Source organism: Hemiscyllium ocellatum, chromosome 34 (genome assembly GCF_020745735.1).
Source record: "Hemiscyllium ocellatum isolate sHemOce1 chromosome 34, sHemOce1.pat.X.cur, whole genome shotgun sequence".
NCBI classification, from domain to species: domain Eukaryota; kingdom Metazoa; phylum Chordata; class Chondrichthyes; order Orectolobiformes; family Hemiscylliidae; genus Hemiscyllium; species Hemiscyllium ocellatum.
This window is the reverse complement of record NC_083434.1, coordinates 37,840,365-37,861,959: the sequence shown is the minus strand read 5'-3', so window position 1 is coordinate 37,861,959 and position 21,595 is coordinate 37,840,365. Positions and strand designations below refer to the sequence as shown.

Genomic DNA, 21,595 nt, shown 5'->3' with positions numbered 1-21,595 from the left:
GTGTAGGCTTGTTGGGCTGAATGGCCTCTTCCTGCGCCATAACAATTCTGTCATTAAAGGAGGAAAGTGAGACGGAGGGGTAGAAGGAAGGAATTCCAGAACTTGTGGCTCAGTGAAGCGAAATTACAGCCTGTGGTGGTGGAGAAATATGAACTGAATTTGAGAGGCTAGAATTAAAGGAATGTGGAGATTTGGAGGTGTATAGGGCCAGAGGAGACTATGGAAGTAGGGATGGAGGGAGCTGAAATTGTAAACAAAGATGAGGAATTTAAAACTAAAAATGTTTTATGACCGGGACTCGAAACAGCTCAGTGAGTACAGTAATATAGAACATAGACCATGGAACAGTACAGCTGAAAAACAGGCTCTTCAGCTGACCATAATGTTCTAAACTAATCCCATCTGCCTGTACATGGTCCATTTCCCTCTACTCTTTGCCTGTTCATGTGTCTTGTCTAAATGCCTCTTAAACTTTGCTAACATGTCTGCTTCCACCACCTCCCTGGCAACGTGTTCCAGTCACTTCTGTTGTTTAAAACAAAAAACTTCCCTCGCACATCTCCTTTAACCTCTTTCCCTCTCACCTTAAACCAAAGTCCCCTCATATTTGAAGTGATAGGGAACGGGACTGGCTACTAAGATGTGAATAACAGTGAGTTGACAGATTTCAAGTTTATGAAATGTCGGAGGCCAGCCAGGAGTGCTTTGCCGTAGTCGAATCTGGAGGAAACATTGGCATGAATGAGGGTTTCAGCAGTCCGTCTGGCCTTGTCAAGGCTGGAATACACGGTTTTGCTGAAGGTGTGGACACAAGGTTAGAAGCTCATCTCGAGATCGTGTGTGGTACCAAAGTTGCAAACCGTGTGACTTCATCTCAGATTGTTGCCAGGGTGAAGGATAGAGTTTGGAGCAGGGACTGAAAGCAATGGCTTCAGTCTTTCTAGTATCTAACTGTAGCCATGTGTAAATCAAGACAAGGCTCGATCAAGCCTAGAGTTTAGTAGATCTGGTAGACTTAGAACCTGCAATATTAGTCTTGTAATGACTCCTAATACCACTTCAGGTAGTTCAGAGGAGGTGGAAAGGGTGCACATTGACAAGGGAAGGTATGTCCTTTTATTATAATAAAGTGTAACTGGGCTCTTTACCACATCATGACATTATATAGCTGCACTGGATCCACTTGGGTCGGAGGTTGTTATTTCTGGTGTGCAGTACTATAGGATTCGATGCTTTTGCTCTACCCGGTTCATTGAACAGCTTAGTGTGATATGGCATGGCATGAATTGGCTCACTCCTGGTGTCCGCATGATGGGTGCCTTGGGAACAGTCCAAAATAGATCACCCACTTGGTACTTCTGGCTGGATCTAATTGCCAGTAGCATTTTTCTTAGGTGTGCCACAATTGATTATATCAAATGGGAATAAAGTCACTATAATCTTACCAGAACAAAGGGCTGCTCTCACAAAGGAAAGAGAGAGAGATGACTGGTGGTGGTTTAACCTGCAAGTCACTGCACCTCGGGCAAGGGGAAGAGGTTGAGAAGGAGAGCGTTTTATGGTAACCTCAGTCGTTGTGGGAATTGAACTCGCGCTGTTAGCATCACAAATTGGCCATGCACCCAACTGGGCTAACCGTGTCCCTTTAGAATAGGCTTTCTTTCCCCCCCCCCCGAACCTGCTCGGCCATTCAATAAGGTCATAGCTGATCTTTGTCGTGGCTGCATCTCCCAGTACCTCTTAATGTTCCTCAATTTCCTGAGTATCTGGTTCAGGGTGAGAGTTGAGCATGTATAGGGCTAAGTTAGTATCTGTGAAATTCCCTTTTCATTTTCTGGGTTTTATAATGCTACAGGCAATGGCAGGCTTATTTCTCTACGTAATGCTATCTATTCTTGAGTAATTTTGCTGAACAAGCTCATAAGATAAAATGAGCAAAAAGGAAAATGACCACTTGGAGGTCAAAGAACGGGCCGTAGCCAGCAGTGGGTTTGCTGTCCTTGGAATTGAAAGTGAGAGCATTGACAATAATCAAAGTAACTTTAATTAAAAAAAACAAATTGCTTGCTAATAGAACACGTACCCGTGCACCATGTATCATTTTCCACTTGGATTTAGAAACCTATTACAATCAATTGTGTGATTTAGTATAGAAGGGTGAACAGAATAGATAGTAACCTGATTCCTTAGCTCACCTAATTATAGTTGTGTTGCCTGAAGCCCGGGTGATGTCTTCTGCTGTCATAATACTAATTTCAGAGGTGTGTTGTCATCTTTGTTGACCTGCTCAATTAGTTTGAGACCGGCAGGTGCCTTGAATCCTTGCCTGCAGTTCTATACCAGAAAACAGTGGGGCAGATGATGAGCACATGTCCGAAAGAAACCAGGGGACATCAGTAGATGCACAGGGGTGGGAGTGTGAATTTATTGCTCTAGATGTGCATTGAAAGTCTGTTCAGTATTTTTTACACTGCATTGCTTTGGGAGGAGGAAGCTCAGAGTCATGGAGTTTACAAACTTTGTTTCAAGCTTTGAAAATATATGAATAGAGGAGGTGTTAATTCTATCACTTGAGTTGGAGTGTGTACATTGAAGGGCATTGATTCGCTAGTGACTTGAGCATATCCAGATTGACATGGAATGAGTCAAACTTGGAGATTAATGAACCACTCTGTAAATTCTTGTCAGTAGGTAAATGGTAGTACTGAACCGAGCTTTCCTGATGAAGGGCTTATTCTCGAAACGTCGAATTCTCTATTCCTGAGATGCTGCCTGGCCTGCTGTGCTTTGACCAGCAACACATTTGCAGCTGTGATCTCCAGCAACTGCAGACCTCATTTTTTACTGAACTGAGCTTTGCTGAGAAGAAGGAGACACTATTTTGTCAATGTTTTCATCTTTCACTGATTCAGATAATCTTAAATTACGGTGGCACAGTGGTTAGCACTGCTGTCTCACAGCGCCTGAGACCCGGGATCAATTCCCGACTCAGGCGACTGACTGTGTGGAGTTTGCACATTCTCCTCGTGTCTGCGTGGGTTTCCTCCGGGTGCTCCGGTTTCCTCCCACAGTCCAAAGATGTGCAGGCTAGGTGAATTTGCCATGCTAAATTCCCCGTAGTGTTAGGTAAAGGGGTAAATGTAGGGGAATGGGTCTGGGTGGGTTGCGCTTCGGTGGGTCGGTGTGGACTTGTTGGGCCGAAGGGCCTGTTTCCACACTGTAAGTAATCTAATCTAATCTAAATTTTGTGTTGTCACTTGCAGAAAGAGCGTGATTTAGAGTTAGCTGCACGGATTGGTCAGTCTTTGCTAAAGAAGAACAGGACGCTAACTGAAAGGAATGAACACCTTGAGGAGCAAGTGGAACATGCGAGGGAGGAGGTAAGTGCATCTTGGGTATTACGATTGCATGCCTTATTAGAAAAAAAACTTTGCTATCTGGTAGATTTAGTTGTACCTGCTGTGTTTTCAATTTTCTTGATGCCTCTTTATAGTTTGTGATATCGAAGAATTGGAAAGCTTCAACATCAGAGTCATTGACGCCTACAGCACAGAAAAAGGCCATTGGGTCCATCATGTCCATGCCCATCAATCACCCAACTACGCTATACCCACTTGCCAGCACTTGGTCCATAGCCTTCTGTGTCTTGGTATGGCAAGTGCACCTCTAAATACTTCTAAAATGTTTTGAGGGTTTCTGTCTCTACCACCCTTACAGGCAGAGAGTTTCAGATTCCCATCAGCCTCTGGGTGGAAAAGAATTTCTCCTCAAATCTCCCCTAAACCTCAGCCCTTCACCTTAAATCTTCAGTTGCAGTTGATCTTCTAGTGGAGTCCGGAAAGGATTCCGCACTTTTTGGACATTCCCATCTCTTGAATGAGATATTGACCTGATCTGCCCCCTCAGTTGGACATAGAAAATCCCATGGTCACTCTTTTAGAAAAGAGCAGTGGAATTATATTGACTCTTATATTCAGCATGACAAAGTTTAGATTAGATAGATTACTTACTTACAGTGTGGAAACAGGCCCTTTAACCCAACAAGTCCACACTGACCCGCCGAAGCGCAACCCACCCATACCCCCACATATACCCTTCACCTAACACTACGGGCAATTTAGCATGGCCAATTCACCTGACCTGCACATCTTTGGACTGTGGGAGGAAACTGGAGCACCTGGTGGAAACCCACGCAGACACAGGGAGAATGTGCAAACTCCACACAGACAGTTGCCTGAGGTGGGAATTGAACTCGGGTCTCTGGCGCTGTGAGGCAGCAGTGCTAACCACTGTACCACCATGCCGCCCACTTTGTAGAAGTGATGGCATAGTGATATTATCGTTAGACTATTAATCCAGAAACTCAGATAATGTTCTGGGGAATTTGAATTCAATTTTAAAACAAATCACACCTGGAATTCAGAGTCATAAAGCCATTGCCGATTGATGGAAAAACCGATCAGGCTTACTAATGTCCTTTGGTGACCCTTACCTGGTCTGGCCTACATGTGACTCCAGATCCAGAGCAATGTGGTGGTCTCTCATCTGCCCTCTGAAATGGCTTAATAAGTCATTTAGTTCAAGGGCAGCTAGGGTTGGGCAATAGGTGTTGGACCAGCAACGCTCATGTCCCACAAGTGAATTTAAAAAAAACAGAAGTAATAAATGTGTAAAATGCTGGTAGGGCCAAGTTGCTCATGAGAAGAAAAGGCACGTGAAGGCATTTTTGAACTGTCCCAATGGCTATTGTATTGTTTTTCCTTCCAGTTTCTCAAAAGTTAGGTTAGATTGGATTTGAAATACAAATTAGGAGAAAGTGAGGACTGCAGGTGTGGAGATAAAAGTCGAAAAGTGTGTTGCTGGCAAAGCACAAGTCAGGCAGCATCCAAGGAGCAGGGGAAATTGACCCTTTGTCAGGATTGTGCGGCTGGGTGATGAGTCTGAGAGATGGGTGGGGCTGAAGGGATGGCAGCTGGGAAGTGATAGGTAGATGGAGTAGGTCAGAGTGGAATGGATAGGAGGGAAGGAAGGTGGACAGGTAGGACAGTTCAAGAGGCCTGTGCCAAATTGAAAGGTTAAATCTGGGATAAGGTTGGGGAAGGGAGGTGAGGAATCTGCTAAATTAACGTTGATGCCATGTGGTGAAGGTACCAAGGTGTAAGATGAGGTGTTCTTCCTCCAGGCACTGCATGGCTTGCAATTGGCATTAGAGGAGGCCCAGGACTTGCATGTCCTTGGGCAGAGTGGGGCCGGGTTGTTGATATGGTCGGCCACAGGTTGGTGGGGTTGTTTGGTGTGTGCATCCTAGAGACCTTCCCTGAAATATTCCCCAAGTTGGCATCCAGCCTCCCCAGTGTATGGGGAGACCACATTGAGGGGGGGCGAGCACAACAGATGAGGTGTTTGGATATGCAGGAAAATCTCTGGATGCGTAAGGACCTTCCAACCACACTGCATCAATGTCAACTTCACCAATTTCCCGATCTCCCTCCCCCACCTCATCCCAGATCCAACTTTCCAACTGTCCATCTTTCTTCCCACCCAACCACTCCACCCTCTCCTCCAGCCTATCACTATCACCCCCACCTATTGCCTTCCCAGCTCCCTTCCTCTCAGTCCCCTACCCATCTATCTGATGAAGGGCTTATGCCTGTAATATTGATTCTCCTACTCCTCGGATGCTGCCTGACCTGCTATGTTTTTCCAGCACTGCACTTTTTGACTCTTGAAATATAACTTCTTCTGTTCTCTTCACAGAGGTTGCCAGACCTGCTGAGTTTCTCCAGTATTTTCTTTTTCATATAGATTTCCAGAATATGCAGTATTTTGCTTTTGTGTTCTGCTGGTCATGGTATCATGTTTTTTTTGCTCCGTGTTCTTTCTGTTCTCAACAGTGTTTTTTAAATTTCTCTCTCATGCCCCACCCCCCATCTCTGGTACTGACCAGGTTTCTCAACTCCGTCATGAGCTGTCTATGAAAGATGAGTTACTACAATTCTACACCAATGCGGCAGAAGAAAGTGAGAGTGACTCCACTTCCTCCACACCGTAGGTATTCTGTTCAGTCCTGTCAAGTAGCATCATTCAGAAGTGTCCCTGAACCAGTGTAAAAAGAATTAAAAATGGGAGCATGCCTGAACCATGAAAATTATCAAACACTACGGGCAATTTAGCATGGCCAATTCACCTGGCCCGCACATCTTTGGACTGTGGGAGGAAACTGGAGCACCCAGAGGAAACCCACGCAGACACTGGGAGAACGTGCAAACTCCACACAGTCAGTCGCCTGAGGCAGGAATTGAATCCGGTTCTCTGGTGCTGTGAGGTAGCAGTGCTAACCACTGTGCCACCGTGTCGCCCACTGTCTGTGTGGAGTTTGCACATTTTCCCCGTGTCTGCGTGGGTTTCCTCTGGGTGCTCCTGTTTCCTCTCACAGTCCAAAGATGTGCAGGTTAGGTGAATTGGCCAAGCTAAATTGCCTGTAGTGTTAGGTGAAGGGGTAAATTTAGGGGAATGGGTCTGGGTGGGTTGCTCTTCGGAGAGTCGGTGAGGACTTATTGGGCTGAATGGCCTGTTTCCACACTGTAAGTAATCTAATCTAAACACGGATACCTGTGCCTGAAATCTTTTTTTAAAAAAAGTCTTCAGACATTTGTAATTTTTTTCTTTGACACCAGGAGAGAGCCATTTTAATGTGAATGTAAAATAGACTGCAGTGGATCAAGAAGGCAGCTCAGCACCACTTCCTTGAGGGTAATTAGAGATGGGAAATAAATGTTGACCCAGCCAGTGACACTCACGTCCAACAAATGGATTAAAAAAGTGTAACAAGGGATTAAAATTATATCTGATGGTCCTGACAATAGCATTTTAACATTGGCAGGGTGATGGTGTAGAACTGTTGGTCTTTAAATGTGGTTTTGTAAGAGTGACATCAGTGTTTTGGATTAAGTGTGATCAATGGCCAGGAAATTGCCCAATAAAATTCTGCCATTCCTGTAATGCCAAATTGGCATAAAGAAATTGTTTCCACTAAAATATTCTGCCCTATTATACTTCTATGTGCATGAAGACAGTTTACCATTATCTTTTGCATAGCTATTAGGGATAGCAAATGGAGTGATGGCTTTTATTCCAAAAAGATGGAGTATGAAAGTAGGGAGGTTTTGCCAGACATTGTTTTAGTCAACCCACAGCTGGAATACTGTGAACTGTTTAGGTCCACCTCCACAAGGAAAGATGGACCAGCATTGGAGATAGTCCGAGAAGGTTCACTAGGCTCGTCGTGAGTAAGGAGAAAGTGAGGTCTGCAGATGCTGGAGATCAGAGCTGAAAATGTGTTGCTGGAAAAGCGCAGCAGGTCAGGCAGCATCCAAGGAACAGGAGATTCGACGTTTCAGGCATAAGCCCTTCTTCAGGAATAGTCGTGAGTAAGGGTTACTGGACCTGAAACGTTAACTCTGATTTCTCTTCACAGATACTGTCAGACCTACTGAACTTTTCCAGCAACTTCTGTTTTTATTTCTGATTTACAGCATCCGCGGTTCTTTCAGTTTTTATTCACTAGGGCTGGTAGTAGCTATAGAGTACTACCTTATAAGGGAAGGTTGACTAGGTTGGGCCTGTACTCATTGGAATCTCACCGAATGAGAGATTCTTAGGCAATTTGACAGGATAGGAGTGGAAAAGTAATTCCCCTTGTGGAACAGTCTAGGATCAGAGGGCATAGTCTCAGGTTGAGCTTGCCCCTGTAAGATACCGATAAGGAATTTCTTCTGTCAGAGGGTAGAAAATCTTCACCGCAAAAGGCTGTCAAGGCTGTGCCATGAAGTTTATTCAAGGTTGAACTCAACAGATTTTTGCTTGGGTAAGGAGTAAAAGGAAATGCAGGAAAAATGTGCTGAGGATTATCAGAACAACGTAATCTCATTGAATGGTGGAGCTGACTCAATGGGCCAAATGACGTATTTCTGCTCCTGTACCTTATGGTCTTGTAGGCAGTGATGCCACATTCTGTGAGTAAAAAATGTAGTTGGATGTCAGTAGAAATCATTAAATGTGGTTTCTGTTTTATAGCAAATCAAGGGACTTAGTATTGCTTGAGAAAAAGCACTCCCTGTTGAAGCTTTTTGTCTTGTACAGCTCTGGACAATTTGCAAGACTGATGAATGGAAGGTTTAAAAAAAACTAGAATAAAATGTCTCTTTTTTTTTCTAGCAAGCCTCAAGTTCAATGTGATCAAATAATATTTTATAAAAATATTTGTTCAACATTCTAATTTGTCACAGGCTACATTTTTCTAAGTATTAACAAAAACTTAATTGTGGTTTATTTCTTGAGGCTGATTTTGTAAATGAGTAAAGCCTTTGTCATGAACAAATGAGCACAAAATGACCTTGAGGTTTTTTTTGTTTGTTATGCCCTCAGGTTGAGACGGATTGAGTCTACCTCATCTGTACAGAATTATTTTCATTTGGACTCTCTTCAAAGGAAGCTGAAGGATCTGGAAGAAGAAAATGTTGTTTTAAGAACAGAGGTAAAAGAAATCTGTTTTCCACTCCCATTCGAATCAAAGCCAGATGAAAATATTATTGATGTAAGGGATGTCTGCATTTATAGTTTTTTTTTAATTAACCTATCATGTAGCTAGGATTGCAGTTGATGTTGGTTACAGTCAGAATTGCAGTATTGTCCTGGAGGCTCAATGCTTTATTGGGCCTCTACACACTGCTTGTTTGGAATGAAGAGAAATCAAATAGCTTTATTTTGCTAGTTATGCAAAGTTTATTTTGGTTGAGTGCTTTGCTTTTTCATCTATTCTCCCTGGCTTAGATTGTAGAATCATCAGGCATCTACAGTACAGCAAAAAAGCACTTCAACCCATCAAGTCTGTGTCATTCAATAACTAACTAATGATTCTCATCCCATGTGGAGAAATGATTAATTGTTAGCTCCCACTCTAAACCTTTTCTTTCTGGATGGCCAGTCAGAATTGGGTACTCTATGCATGAGGATGGGTACATTGTTTTGTACAACAGTGGCTTAGCATGTATAGTGTTCATAAGTTGATAAGTAAAGTTTCAGCAGTTTTGTTACTAAGTTCCTGTAGCACATCAAAGTGAAGCACAATACCAATGCTAGAAAATCTGAAATAGAAGCTGGTTAATCCCAGCAGAAGTATCATTGTCCATACACGAAAATAGAGGCAGTTCTTTGTCATCTGAGGGAGCTTGCATGTGCAGAATCAACTCTGTTTATCTTGGCCACACAGTCCATAGTAATAAACAATATCATCCATCTGTGGTGGTTATTTCAGTGGCTTGTTGATAGACAGTAGTCCATACCCTTGTCAGTGAACTTTATTATCTCTTGAATGTATAGACTACATACAGGACAGTGTAAGAGGCAGCAACTCTTAAACCCTATACATTCTGGTTCCATTCTGTGTGATTGGCTTTATTGTGACAGACTGCTATGCAGGTGTGTAAGGAATTATCATCAAAATAAAAATGATAGCTAACCTTTTAATCCACAGTCTAAAAGAGACTTTTGTTGCTGATGAGCGTTTAGAAACCTTTGCATTCACCTCCTTGGTAACCTTCTATTGGCCAGAAGAGATGTACGTACTATTGTTGCTTGTGTAGTATTTCTCCATTGTCGCATAGTAATGTAAAGGAGCCAAGGTTTGTTATTTAATCATCTACGATACATCCTGAAACATTATAATAACTAACAATAAAAACATTTTGTGAAACTGTTACCTGTATTGTAATACAATTCATTTTTATCTTGACATTCAGACTTGTCATCTGCAGACTGAGACCATTTCATACGAAGAGAAGGAGCAGCAACTTGTCAATGACTGTGTGAAGGAGCTAAGTATGTTTCAAGTGCCAGGACAATCCTACAAAATTAGTCATTTCAAATGACTAATCATTTCCCCCATCCTGTGTATGACTCAACTACAGTGGGTGGCATGGTTAGCACTGCTGCCGCACTGTGCCAGGGACCTGGGTTTGATTCCAGCCTCTGGTGACTCCGTGTGGAGTTTGCACGTTCTCCCATTGTCTGCATGGATTTCCTCCAGGTGCTCTGGTTTCCTCCCACAGTCCAAAGATGTGCAGATCAGGTGAATTGGCTGTGCTAGATTGCCCATAATGTTAGAAGTATTTGTCAGAGGGAAATGGGTTTTTGTAGGTTACTCTTCAGAGGGTTGGTGTGGACTTGTTGCACTGAAGAGCCTGTTTCCACATTGTAGGGAATCTAATATACAATATTTTTTAAATGCAGGATATTTTATGACTAGTTGCACCCAGATGATTTTGTAATCAAAAGTCAAGGTTAAGATCAAAAGCAATGCATCATTCACCTTTGAATCTTTTGATGTCAACTTAGTTGCTGGGGAGGTTCTGCAATATATCAAAAATGCAAGCTTTTCAACAACCGTTTGTATTTTTAACACACCTCTGAAGTAGTAAAACATTCCATTGTGGTTACTGAAGTCAATAACCATCAGGCAAAGAATGACACCATCCTGCGTAAGAGATATTAGGTGGTTTCCAAAATCTAGGTCAAAAAGATAGGTTTTATGGAGAGTCTTAAAAGATCTTGAGAGGATTAGGGAGAGAATTCTGGAGCTTAGGGTCATGACACCTAAAGAAAGTGAGGAGGATTGGGGATGTGCCAAGATTTCAGAAGGCTTGTGTTGGAGGAAGCTATGGTGAAAAAGAAGGGCAAAGCTATGAAGAGATTTTAAAAATGGAATGGTTTTTAAAATTGAGGCCAGACTGCCTGGATCTGTAGTAGGTCACTGAGCTTAGAACAATTTTGGATTTAGGCTCATTTTTTGCAAGGTTTTCCCTGGTAATAGAAGTAAACTGTAAGTGAAACAATTAAGCAAAATTTGTTTTGAATAGCTAATATTGTACAAACTTCAGTTCTCAAAGTATAATACATGGTTCACCTTTCATCTTCCACTGTTGCAATTTACAGTCAGCTTCACCATCTGAAATAAAATAGAAGAAATAAAAATATTAACAGCAAGATCTAAAACTTTCGAAACTAGCCTTTCATATGCCTCAACTTTGCCTCTAACATATACAAATTTAAAGTTAGCATAATGACTTTATAAACATACAGTATTTCCCCTCATGTCTGATCTTCAACAGTCACCCTTCCTCTTCCCAAGTGAATGTCTTATACTGCAATATGGAACTGACTTTTACTGGGCCTCAGAAGGTAGAATAGAAGGTGGAAGGGGGAGCCAGTTTAAAAAAAAGATTGTGGGGAGTCAAACTTGATTGGCTTCCTCATGGGATCTTCTCCTTGGGGCATTTTGCAGATGGCAGTACTTGATGTGGTTAGTCTGCCCGACTGAAACATAGGGGTACTGTTCATGTACCTTGCCTTGAAGAGAGCTCACCTTTTTGGAGTTCTGTGTTGTGTACACAATATTGTATAATAACTGGTAAAACTGCACTGATGATTTTGGTCCCCTGAACTGCAAACTTGCAAAATATGTAAGATCTCAATGAGTCCATCAAGATAACCACTTTGCACAACTGCTATTCAGGGCAAAAGTAATTCATACCAGGTTTAGTCATTTAACAAAAACAACACTTTATTGTAACACAATTAACTATAATAAATGGTAGAAGAAAGAAGATTCCTAATTTATTTCTATGTCACTTAAACTATACCCCTTTTAAAAAACCCCAAAAAGTCATACACATAGTAACTCCCCTTTTTCCCCTGCGCGCACGCGCGCGCACACACACACATTTAAGACAGACAAAAGGCAAAATGTTTAACACTGTGTATGGGTAGAGGAAGAATACAGGCAGGGAAAACAAAATTCTAAAGATCCCAAGTCCAAATTTCAGTTGAGTTAATTTGTCTCTCTTTATTTTTAGAAGTAATAACCCGCTATTGTCTATAAAGTGATGATCGTTCTTCACTTGTCTTTTCACCAACATGGAGAGAGGGTAGAAGAGACAGATGCTCAAGACACAGTCTCTGGATGTAATGATCCCGGCTGATGTCATTATTGGACTAGAATCATCCCACGTTGAAATCTGGCTTGTTGGATAATGTTTTTGTTTTAAGGAGATAGTCTTTAACTGAAACACAGACAATCAAGGTTGCAGATTTGGGTTTAACAATAAAATAAGTTTACTACGCAATGGCAATGAAGATAGACTAATCCAAAATATTTACATTTAACATTAAATACAAAATATTTTGGAACACGGTAAAATGTAAATCCATTAAACTCAAGCACTCCTTTGCAGTACTCCCACTAGGGAGAATTCCCTTCCCTTTCATATCTCAGTTTAAGTCTTGATTTAACTGTGCTTTCAGTTACCCGTCATGAGACTCCCTCACTGTTGTAATCAAATGCTTTGTGATTTGGATTTATAAACTAAATAATATACAGTAATGTGACCTTGCTTAACAGTCCTAAACTGATTCTCGGCAGCAACTGTTTTACACATCCAGCTTCACCCCAAGCTTTTGTAAACCTGCCCTAACTGAAACTCGAGCCTTTTTTAACCCAAGCTATGTATGTTTCCCTTTGGCCCAAAGGAGTATTTACAGATTCTTCCAACTAAAAGCTTAATGGACTTCACTGTTTACTTTGTTCAATTGTAAACTCTCCCAATCTAAACATCTCGTCAGTGTTCAGAAAGTCTCCTGACTAGTGTTTTAAAATTACTATGTCCATAGAAATACTTTCCAATTAATCATTGCCCTCTTGATAGATTCACACAACCCATAAACCGCTAGTTCAAAATTCACAAATCCAAAGTAAATTATATTAAATGTAACATATTTCGCACCTGGTATCACAATGCCTCTGGCCGAACTGCACTTGGACCTTTGTAACAAACTGTAGCTCATCCAATCAGAGAGCTTTTGTCAGGCAGTTATTCTTTAACACAGACTCTTATTGCTATGCCATGTAAAGGGAATCCCCTCATTGCTCAGAAAAGTAGTCTTGCTTTGCAGAGCTAAAAATGTGCACCACTTGATTTTTCTAAGTTGCAAATCTCTCCTGGTTTTTCAGCAAACCAGCGGTCATACTTCGATTTCAGTTTATAGTCCAGAAAGGAAAAATATTTAGTCCTTTCTGGTTATGACTGTACCAATTAGTTGGCTGTGTGTATGCAAGCCACACACAAATCAGTTGGTTGCTGCAACAAATGCTTCACGACTTGTGTTTTACTGTGTTAAATGTTTTAAACCATTGAGTTAACCAATTCCTAACAAATGATTAACTATTAGATGATTGTTAACTTGATGGTGGGCAACAAAGGCATAATTAATGACCATTTGGTGGTTCTGTGAGCAAATTACCAATAGTGGATAAGTCTGCCAATTCCTCACTTCTGCTTGCAGTTTGAATAGAAACAAAGGCACCAGTGTAGGCCATTCAGCCCTCGAGCCTGTTCCATCATTCAATGAGATCATCGCTGATCTGTGGCCTAACTCTCTACGCTTGCCTTTTGGACCATGTGCCTGGGCACCTTTTGCTTTACAAATATTTGTCTACCTCAGATTTAAAATTAATTGATCCTGCATCAGTTGCCATTTGTGGAAGAGAGTTCCAAACCACCACCACTCTTGTTGTAGAAATGCTCCCTAACATCTTTCCTGAATAGTCTGTTAGCTAAATGGCAATGGCTTCCAGCAGCAGTGTGGGGAGGGGTTAGAGTGTGTTCTGCAACAAAAAGATGGGGTTGGCACGCTGGTTAGCACGTCTGCCTCACAGCACCAGGCGCCCGCGTTCAATTGCAGCCTCAGGTGACTGTGCGGAGTTTGCGCATTCTCCCCATGTCTGCATGGGTTTCCTCTGGATGCTCCGATTTCCTCCCACGGTCTATAGATGTGTAGGTTAGGTGGATTGACCATGCCAGATTGCCCATTGTATTCAGGGATATGCAGGTTGGGTGAATTAGCTTTGGGAAGTATGGGGTTACAGGGATAGGGTAGAGTTGGAATCTGGGTGGGATACTGTTCAGAAAGTTGGTGTGGATTTGTTGGACGAAATGGTCTGTTTCACACTGGAGGGACTCTTGAGCCAGGAGGATGAATTTCTATAGCCCAACTATTTCCCTGCAGAGGAATCCCCTGTCTTTCTCGTTAAAAATCACAACACTAGGTTATAGTCCAACAGGTTTATTTAGATACACTTGCTTTCGGAGTGCTGCTCCTTCATCAAGGTTGCCCAAAAGCAGTGCTCCGAAAGCTTCCAAATAAACTTGTTGATTTGGTACTTAGTGTTGTGTGATTTTTAACTTTGTACACCCCCGCCCAACATTGGCACCTCCAAATCATGACTACCTATGTTTCTCCTCAGTGTTGTGGCTACTGCTCCTCTGGGCTGACTGCTGGCAAGAGCAGGTAGCCATACTTGGTAGAATAGTGTTCTTTTATGTTATTCTTTGACTGAACTGTGTTTGATATTCTGAGTGCATAGTTGACTCTGCTTCTCTTACCTAATTGTCCAGGGGATGCAAATCTACAACTCGTCAATCTCGCAGAGGAACTGGCAAAGAAGACTGAAGACTCAGCGCGACAACAAGAGGAAATTACTCATCTTCTATCACAAATAGTCGACTTGCAGAAAAAGTCAAAAGCTGTGAGCTGATGATACATTTGTTTCCTCATCTCTGCCTTGACACTTTTGTTAATGAGTTGTGGGACTCAGTTTATGATGTGGAACATCTCCATATCAAACTTTAATAATGTTCCAAGGATCTTCATTTAAGAGTTGTGAACTATCACCCCAGCGCAGGGCCATTTTTTTCTCAATCTTTGAGGAGAAAATGATGGAATTTTTAACTCATGGTTATAGCCAGTTAATTGATTTTTTTTTAAAAAATGGCATTGATTAATTACCCGAGACCAACAGTAATATAGGTTAATTGCAATTGGGGATGGACAATAAATGCTGGCTTCACCAGTGATGCTCTAATCCCGTGATTGAATATATAAAAATAATTAATATCGATATTCTGAACAGGATATTGCCCCAAAGAACTGATGCTATCTTTGAAAGAAAGGAGTACATGTAGTCAAAATACGATAATTGTTTTTAAGATCTTTGTTCTGTGACATGTCTAGGGATCACTGAGATAAAAGACTTGATTTTAGTAATTTTATTCACTGTAAGAATTTTGTGGTGTTTACATATTTATTGTACTTCCTGCTTGGGGAGACACAGATCAAAGGTGATTACATACATGCTATGAGCATATTACCAAATATCATTTTTGTTAACTGTTTAAAATTTTCAATACGCGCAACTTTCAAGTTTGCCTCTGAGAATTTGACAAAGGAATCCAGGGTTATGCAGGGTAGGCAAGAGATAGGAATTGAAGTCACAACCAGATCAGCCAAGGTTTTATTGAATAGCAGAGTTGGCTTGAGGGGCCAAATGGCCTAATCTTGCTTCTGTTTCTTACTAACTTGCAAATTCAACTAATGTTTCATTGTAACCTGTTTAAGCACTAATCTCATAATTCATATTGTTTAAAGGTAGGGGCACAAATAGAATAAATGTTTTTAAACCTTTGAATATCAAAACAGCAAATCTAATCCGATGTTGAGGTAGCAATGAACACCCATGGTAAAGACCGTCACAATGTAGTCATATGACAAAATTTGAGATTGCAACATTGTCTTTCAGGTGTAGCATCAGCCCAAAATTAGAGAAGTCAAATTGTCTTCTGACATTTGGAAGCAGCTTTGAGTTCTGACCAAGTTTCTCGTTGGAAGTTGGAACCTGTAACTATAATTTAACTACATCACAGGATGATCAGAGTGCGAAATAATGTTTGAATGAGCTAATCAGACTGGACTTCAAAACACTCAACATCTAGAGCAGGTTTTGTAGTATTCCTGTGTCTCTACTTCTTCCCTCCAAGAAAGCCTTGTCCAAGAACCATCAATTACGTCTTTGTGCAGGTGAAGTGGTATGAGAAATGTCCGAGTTTTAGGGAAATGTCAGATGTAGTTATAGAGATTTTGAATCTGTTTTTCCCAGGCCCAAGATCAGAAAGAAATGTTCCTGTTCAGAGCTGCTAACGGCAAAGGAAGTGAGTCCTTACACAAGAGTCCTTTCCCATTCACTTTGTATGGGAAATTTAGCTTTCTTGTGACCCAGTCAGGACGGCAGGCCCTCTTAAATTATTTTCCATAGATCTTGAGCCTGCTTGCCATAAAAACTCAATGAATAATGCAGAGAGTTTTAGAAAGAAGCAGTTGTGCTCTGAGCTGGGCTGTGTAGTTAACTACCACAGGTTGTATCTATGATCAATGATTATTAATGAATGGCTTGTCTTTGCTGCAGTATGCGGTAGAAAATGAGGAACTCACTCAACATCTGAGTGCAGCTAAAGATGCCCAACGGCAGCTCACAGCTGAGGTAAGTCGGCCATGGTCTCCATGAAGTAACTTAGTCTTTACCTTGTGCCAATCTCCTGCTTCCTCCCCATACTTTGCACACTTTTAAAATCCCAATACTTATTTAGTGTCCTTATTGAATGTCTCATATCTTGAACAATGCTACACAGAATATGCCCAGAGGTGATTGAAGATGGCAGGGTGGGTTGACAGAGTAGTTAATAACAACATGGGGTGTCCTAGCCTTATTAATGCGTCTGTACAGTGCGAAGAGCAGGAGGGTTGTTGAACTTTCATAAGACACTAATTAAGTCTCAGCTAGTGTGTTGCAAGCAGTTTTGAGCACTGTACTTTAGGGCGGCTGTGAAAATGCATAAAAAAGATGCACAGGAATTTTTTGGGCAGGGACAAGGAGCTTCAGCTATTAAGATAGGTTGGAGAAGGTGTATATGGGTGAAAGCAGGTAGGGAGGCGATTTGAGAGGTATTCAAAACTGAGGGGTCTGGACAGAGTTGGGATTCTGAGAGCAGATGGAGAAACGTTCCCATTCGGGAAAGGATCAAGAATGAGAGCACAGATTGAAGATTCAAAAGCGAAGCTAAAAAATAGTTTTACGCATAATGAATAGTTAAGGTTTTGGAAAACCCTGCTCGAGGGTATGCTGGAGGCAGATTCGACTACCTGTGTTCAGCAGGTAGTCTGAAAAGGAAGAATGTGCAGAGTTACGGGGGGAACACCGAAGAATGCCCAAAGTAACTTACTCATTTGAAAGGCCAGAAAACACATGATGGGATTGAATGACCACCTGCGCTGTGTGAATTCTCTAATGAGAAGGAAAATATAAAAATGGCAATTCAAGCAACCTACTTGGACACTGGAAGTGTCAGCTCAATCATCTTTCATTCTGACGAAAGGTTAATGACCTGAAATATTTGGTTTGCTTCCTGTCCATAGGTTGACTATTTCCAGCATATGTTTCCTCTTTATTCCAGATTTACACATCTATATTGTTGGAGTCATGGGCTGTGGATTGATTCCAGTGTAATTGAGTCCCTGATCTCCGATGTGCTGCTGTGTTCACTGTTAGAACTCAGCGCAGGCACTTGCTCAAAAAGCTTCTGTTCAAATGCAATTCCAAACAAACAGATTTTTAAAAAAATGAGTATAATGCTAGCAGCCAAGATACAGATAGCTTCCTCTCTCAACTGCTATTCGTGCATGATGTAGTAAAGTAAAATAACTATTTGGAGGGAAATGGCATTTGTTCAAAATGATAGGCTGTAAATATTTTTAGTTCTGTACTGCAAAGTTGACATTTCCATGCTATTGTAACCCTGTAGGCTGGTGTTCTGGGTGTTCAAGGGAAAGTGGAATTTACTCAAAATAAATGTTTGGAGAATGACTTTTTAATTACTGCTGCTACGTCATTGTCCAACCATCGAGCCTTAATGATAGTGGTGTATCTTTAGGATGTGTGTATTTTTGTCCACAGTTGCGAGAGCTGGAGGACAAATATGCAGAGTGTATGGAGATGCTGCACGAAGCACAGGAGGAAATCAAGAACCTGCGTAACAAAACAATGCCAAACAGCACACCACGACGCTATCATTCACTGGGCCTGTTCCCTTTGGTAAGTATAAACCTGTGGGAGGGCCATATTGCAATGGTCCACTTGCCGTGCATCTGTTCAGTTTGGGCATGTTTGGAGTGCTAGTTTTATTCTGCTAATGTGGACTTTAGCAAGGCTTCAGACAAAGATTGGAGGATTGCCAGAGGATACAACAGCATTAGTGGGCGACACGGTGGCACAGTGGTTAGCACTGCTGCCTCACAGCGCCTGAGATCCGGGTTCAATTCCTGACTCGGGCGACTGACTGTGTGGAGTTTGCACGTTCTCCCCGAGTCTGCGTGGGTTTCCTCCGGGTGCTCCGGTTTCCTCCCACAGTCCAAAGATGTGCGGGTCAGGTGAAATGGCCATGCTAAATTGCCCGTAGTGTTAGGTAAGGGGTAAATGTAGGGGTATGGGTGGGTTGCGCTTCGGCGGGTCGGTGTGGACTTGTTGGGCCGAAGGGCCTGTTTCCACACTGTAAGTCTAACCTAATATAGGTTGGATACTCGAGCAGAGCAATGGTAGATGGAGTTTAATCCAGACTAGTATACAGTAATGGCAGAACACTTAGAAGCATCAATGTAGAGGGATCAAGACAGATAGGTCCACAGTTCCCTGAAAGTGGTAACACAAGTGGAAAAGATGGTCAAGAATGCGTCCGGTATGCTTGCCTTCATCAGTCAGGGCATTGAGTATTAAAAATTGGCAAGTCATGTTGCAACTGTATGCAACTTTAGTAAGGCCACACTTGGAATATTGCATACAATCCTGGTTTCCAGGATGTGAAGGCTTTGGAGAGGGTACAGAAAACATTTACCAGGATGCTGCCTGGTCGAGAGGGTATTAACTGAGGGAGAGATTGGACAAACTTGGTTTATTTTCACTTGAATGTTGAAGGATGAGGGGCAACTTGGTATAATTTTGTAAAATTCTGAAAGGTGAGGATAGGATGAATAGTTGGAGTCCTTCATCCTAGGATACAAATATCAGTTACTAGGAGATGTGGAGTTAGGATAAATGGGGATAAAGGAGATGAGAGGCAATTTCTTTTTAAGACAGAGGGTGGTAAGTGCCTGGAATGTGCTGCCAGAGGAGGTGATGGAAGCAGATACATTAGCAACGTTAAAGAGGCTTCTTGACAAATACAAGAATAGGCAGGGAATAGAGGGATATAGCCCATGTCAAAAAGGCAAACTTTTTTAGTTTGGAAAGGTGTTGTGTGTGCATAGATTTGGTGGGTTGAAGAGCCTATTCCTGTACTGTAGTGATCTTTGTTCTTTAACTGGAATTTACTACTCCATTATAATTCCTCTTTAGCACAGGTTAGAGTTGCAAGTCTGTTATCCTGTGTTAGTTACTAAGTAACAGAAACATCTAAATACTGTAAGATCACCAGCTGAGTAGCTGTTGGACATTTTACATGCCACAGGCTTTAATGAAACGAATGGAACCTGCTTTGGGATTCTAAGATGAAGTATTCAAGAAAACCCATAAGGAATAGGAGCATTTTGCCCACAAAGCCTACTACACCAGCCATTAAGATGATTCCTGAGGTTATGAAGTCTCGATAGTTTTACCAATATCCTTTAATTATCATCATGTTCCACTCCACGGTCGTTGAGGCAGTGAACACAAAGCTTTCTCGCTCAGAGGCAAGGACATAGTCCACTGTTTCAAGATAACTTTTGTTGTAACTTTGCATAATAGAATTTGTCCAATAGCTGGACCATCAGAGGAATACAGCATCAATTCCCATTCTGATGATGCTATTGAAGAATTTTCTTTCACGACATTGAATTTCTCATGTCCTTGAGCCTTCCCCGACCCTGATTGCAGTGATCAAGTGGAATGCCATTAAACACTAAAGGCACACCCTCTATATGGTCAGTCTTGGCTATAGCCTGAACAATGGATTCTGATAGAATTGTGAACCTGTCAGAGCTATTGATTCTTTCTTCAGAGCCTCTACCTTGTGAGTCCCTTATTAGTTCAAAGTACTCTCATCAATACTTAAAGAATGGTATTAGCTAAGAAATCTTAACTTGCCCAAAGTATGAAACATAAAATGAGTTTACAATTTAGGTCCAATGTGACTCTGCAAGGCTAGAAGGTGTTGGAATTTTTTTTTAGTATTCTTCTGGCAGATGCAGAGGCCCAGTGCAAAAGACAAAGGTGTTGTCAATGGTGGAGGAAGAGGGAAAGTGATATAAAATGGGTGTGAGTTAAGGTGTGAAAGGGAGAGAATTAGTACTGTACTAAGAGCAGAGTGAATAAGACAAACAAAAATTGCTGATTTTCTAGCATTTGCAGTTCGTTGTTTTTCTAACAAGACACAATCTAGACAAGGCTGGGGGTGGGATGGAAAAGCTGACATAATGTCAGTTTCTGGAGTTATGGGACTCAACACCTCGAGGATGTGAAGTGCCCAAGCAGAAAAGGAGATGAGCTTACATTGCACAGTTTATCAGTTTGCACACTGGAGAGAAAAGTCGTTTTAGCATTTATTGTTTGTCCAACCTGAGCTTGGGAGATCTGGAGGAATGGATTTCTTGATGCCTTGTCACTTAATCCAGTGCACATTTCTATATGGTTCACGTTTCGGTTTATTTCACAGGATTCTTTAGCTGCTGAAATTGAAGGGTCGATGCGTAAAGAACTGCAGATGGACACCTCACCTGCCCTGGAACAAAAGTACGTCCTGAAAGAGCAATCTTTAACTTTTGTTTGTCAAAAAATAATCCTCCTCAAGTTCTACCTGGTCAGCCCTTATTTACAATTGTGTAGAAGCTGAAAATAATTAAATCAGCTTCAGTATTGTTAATAGCTGTAGGTAGAATGTGCTTAAATGTTGTGAGTTTAACTACTTTGTAAAATAGCTACTTAATTTCAACATATTTTTGCAAAACAGTTGCCCGTTTATTGGAACTAATGAAGGACCCTATCATTAAAATGTTAAAGCAAAACTGGTTTTTAATAACCTTTCTTTTAGAATATTCTTTAATCTGTGTTAGCTTGGGTACATTCCTATTCTCTGACTGTGTTGTGGTCTTGTTGTTTTAAAATAAAAAGAACACACACTGTGCATCACTCAGAGTGATCAAGCACAGTCCTCTGCTGAACACGTTTATAGATCTGCACATGTGGAGACGAGTTGGTTTGGACTGCCATTGTTTGCCTGCCCCTACGTTCTCCCGTAACCAAGAAACCGCTCTCTGCCATCTACAATTTTTGTATAAGTTCTTCTGTGAAACATTGTCACCATTTGGATTTCTACCCCAAATTGGGTGCTCTGGGAGCACTAATGATAGTGAGCTGCAAATTTCAAAAGAACTTCAAAAATAGACATTTGGACATAAGTATAATACGTACCCTAACATTTTAGAATCTTGCAGTTCCAGGCACAATGAATGTTGCTCTCTTTTTTGTTTGAATTCAGACACTTGTAATTTATGTCATCAGTGGGATATAAAATTCACTTTCCCACTGGTTTTGGGACTTTGGCAGAACAAAGCTCAACCAGAGAGAAAATGACATTGGAACCACTACTCTCTAACCAACCACTCGTTCATTCACCATTAG

General features: G+C 41.5%; 1 protein-coding gene across 7 annotated transcripts in view; it reads left to right on the top strand.

Moving 5' to 3' along the window:
- The window catches only part of trak1a (trafficking protein, kinesin binding 1a), a 118,558-nt gene that overhangs the window by 74,534 nt on the left and 22,429 nt on the right, over positions 1–21,595 (top strand). For all 7 annotated transcript variants that reach the window (XM_060850221.1, XM_060850218.1, XM_060850217.1 and 4 more), the window contains 8 exons: positions 3,264–3,380; positions 5,948–6,048; positions 8,428–8,536; positions 9,801–9,879; positions 14,511–14,641; positions 16,355–16,429; positions 17,900–18,037; positions 20,631–20,707. In XM_060850221.1, coding sequence (XP_060706204.1) covers positions 3,264–3,380; positions 5,948–6,048; positions 8,428–8,536; positions 9,801–9,879; positions 14,511–14,641; positions 16,355–16,429; positions 17,900–18,037; positions 20,631–20,707 — 827 coding nt within the window. The remainder of the gene's footprint in view (positions 1–3,263; positions 3,381–5,947; positions 6,049–8,427; positions 8,537–9,800; positions 9,880–14,510; positions 14,642–16,354; positions 16,430–17,899; positions 18,038–20,630; positions 20,708–21,595) is intronic.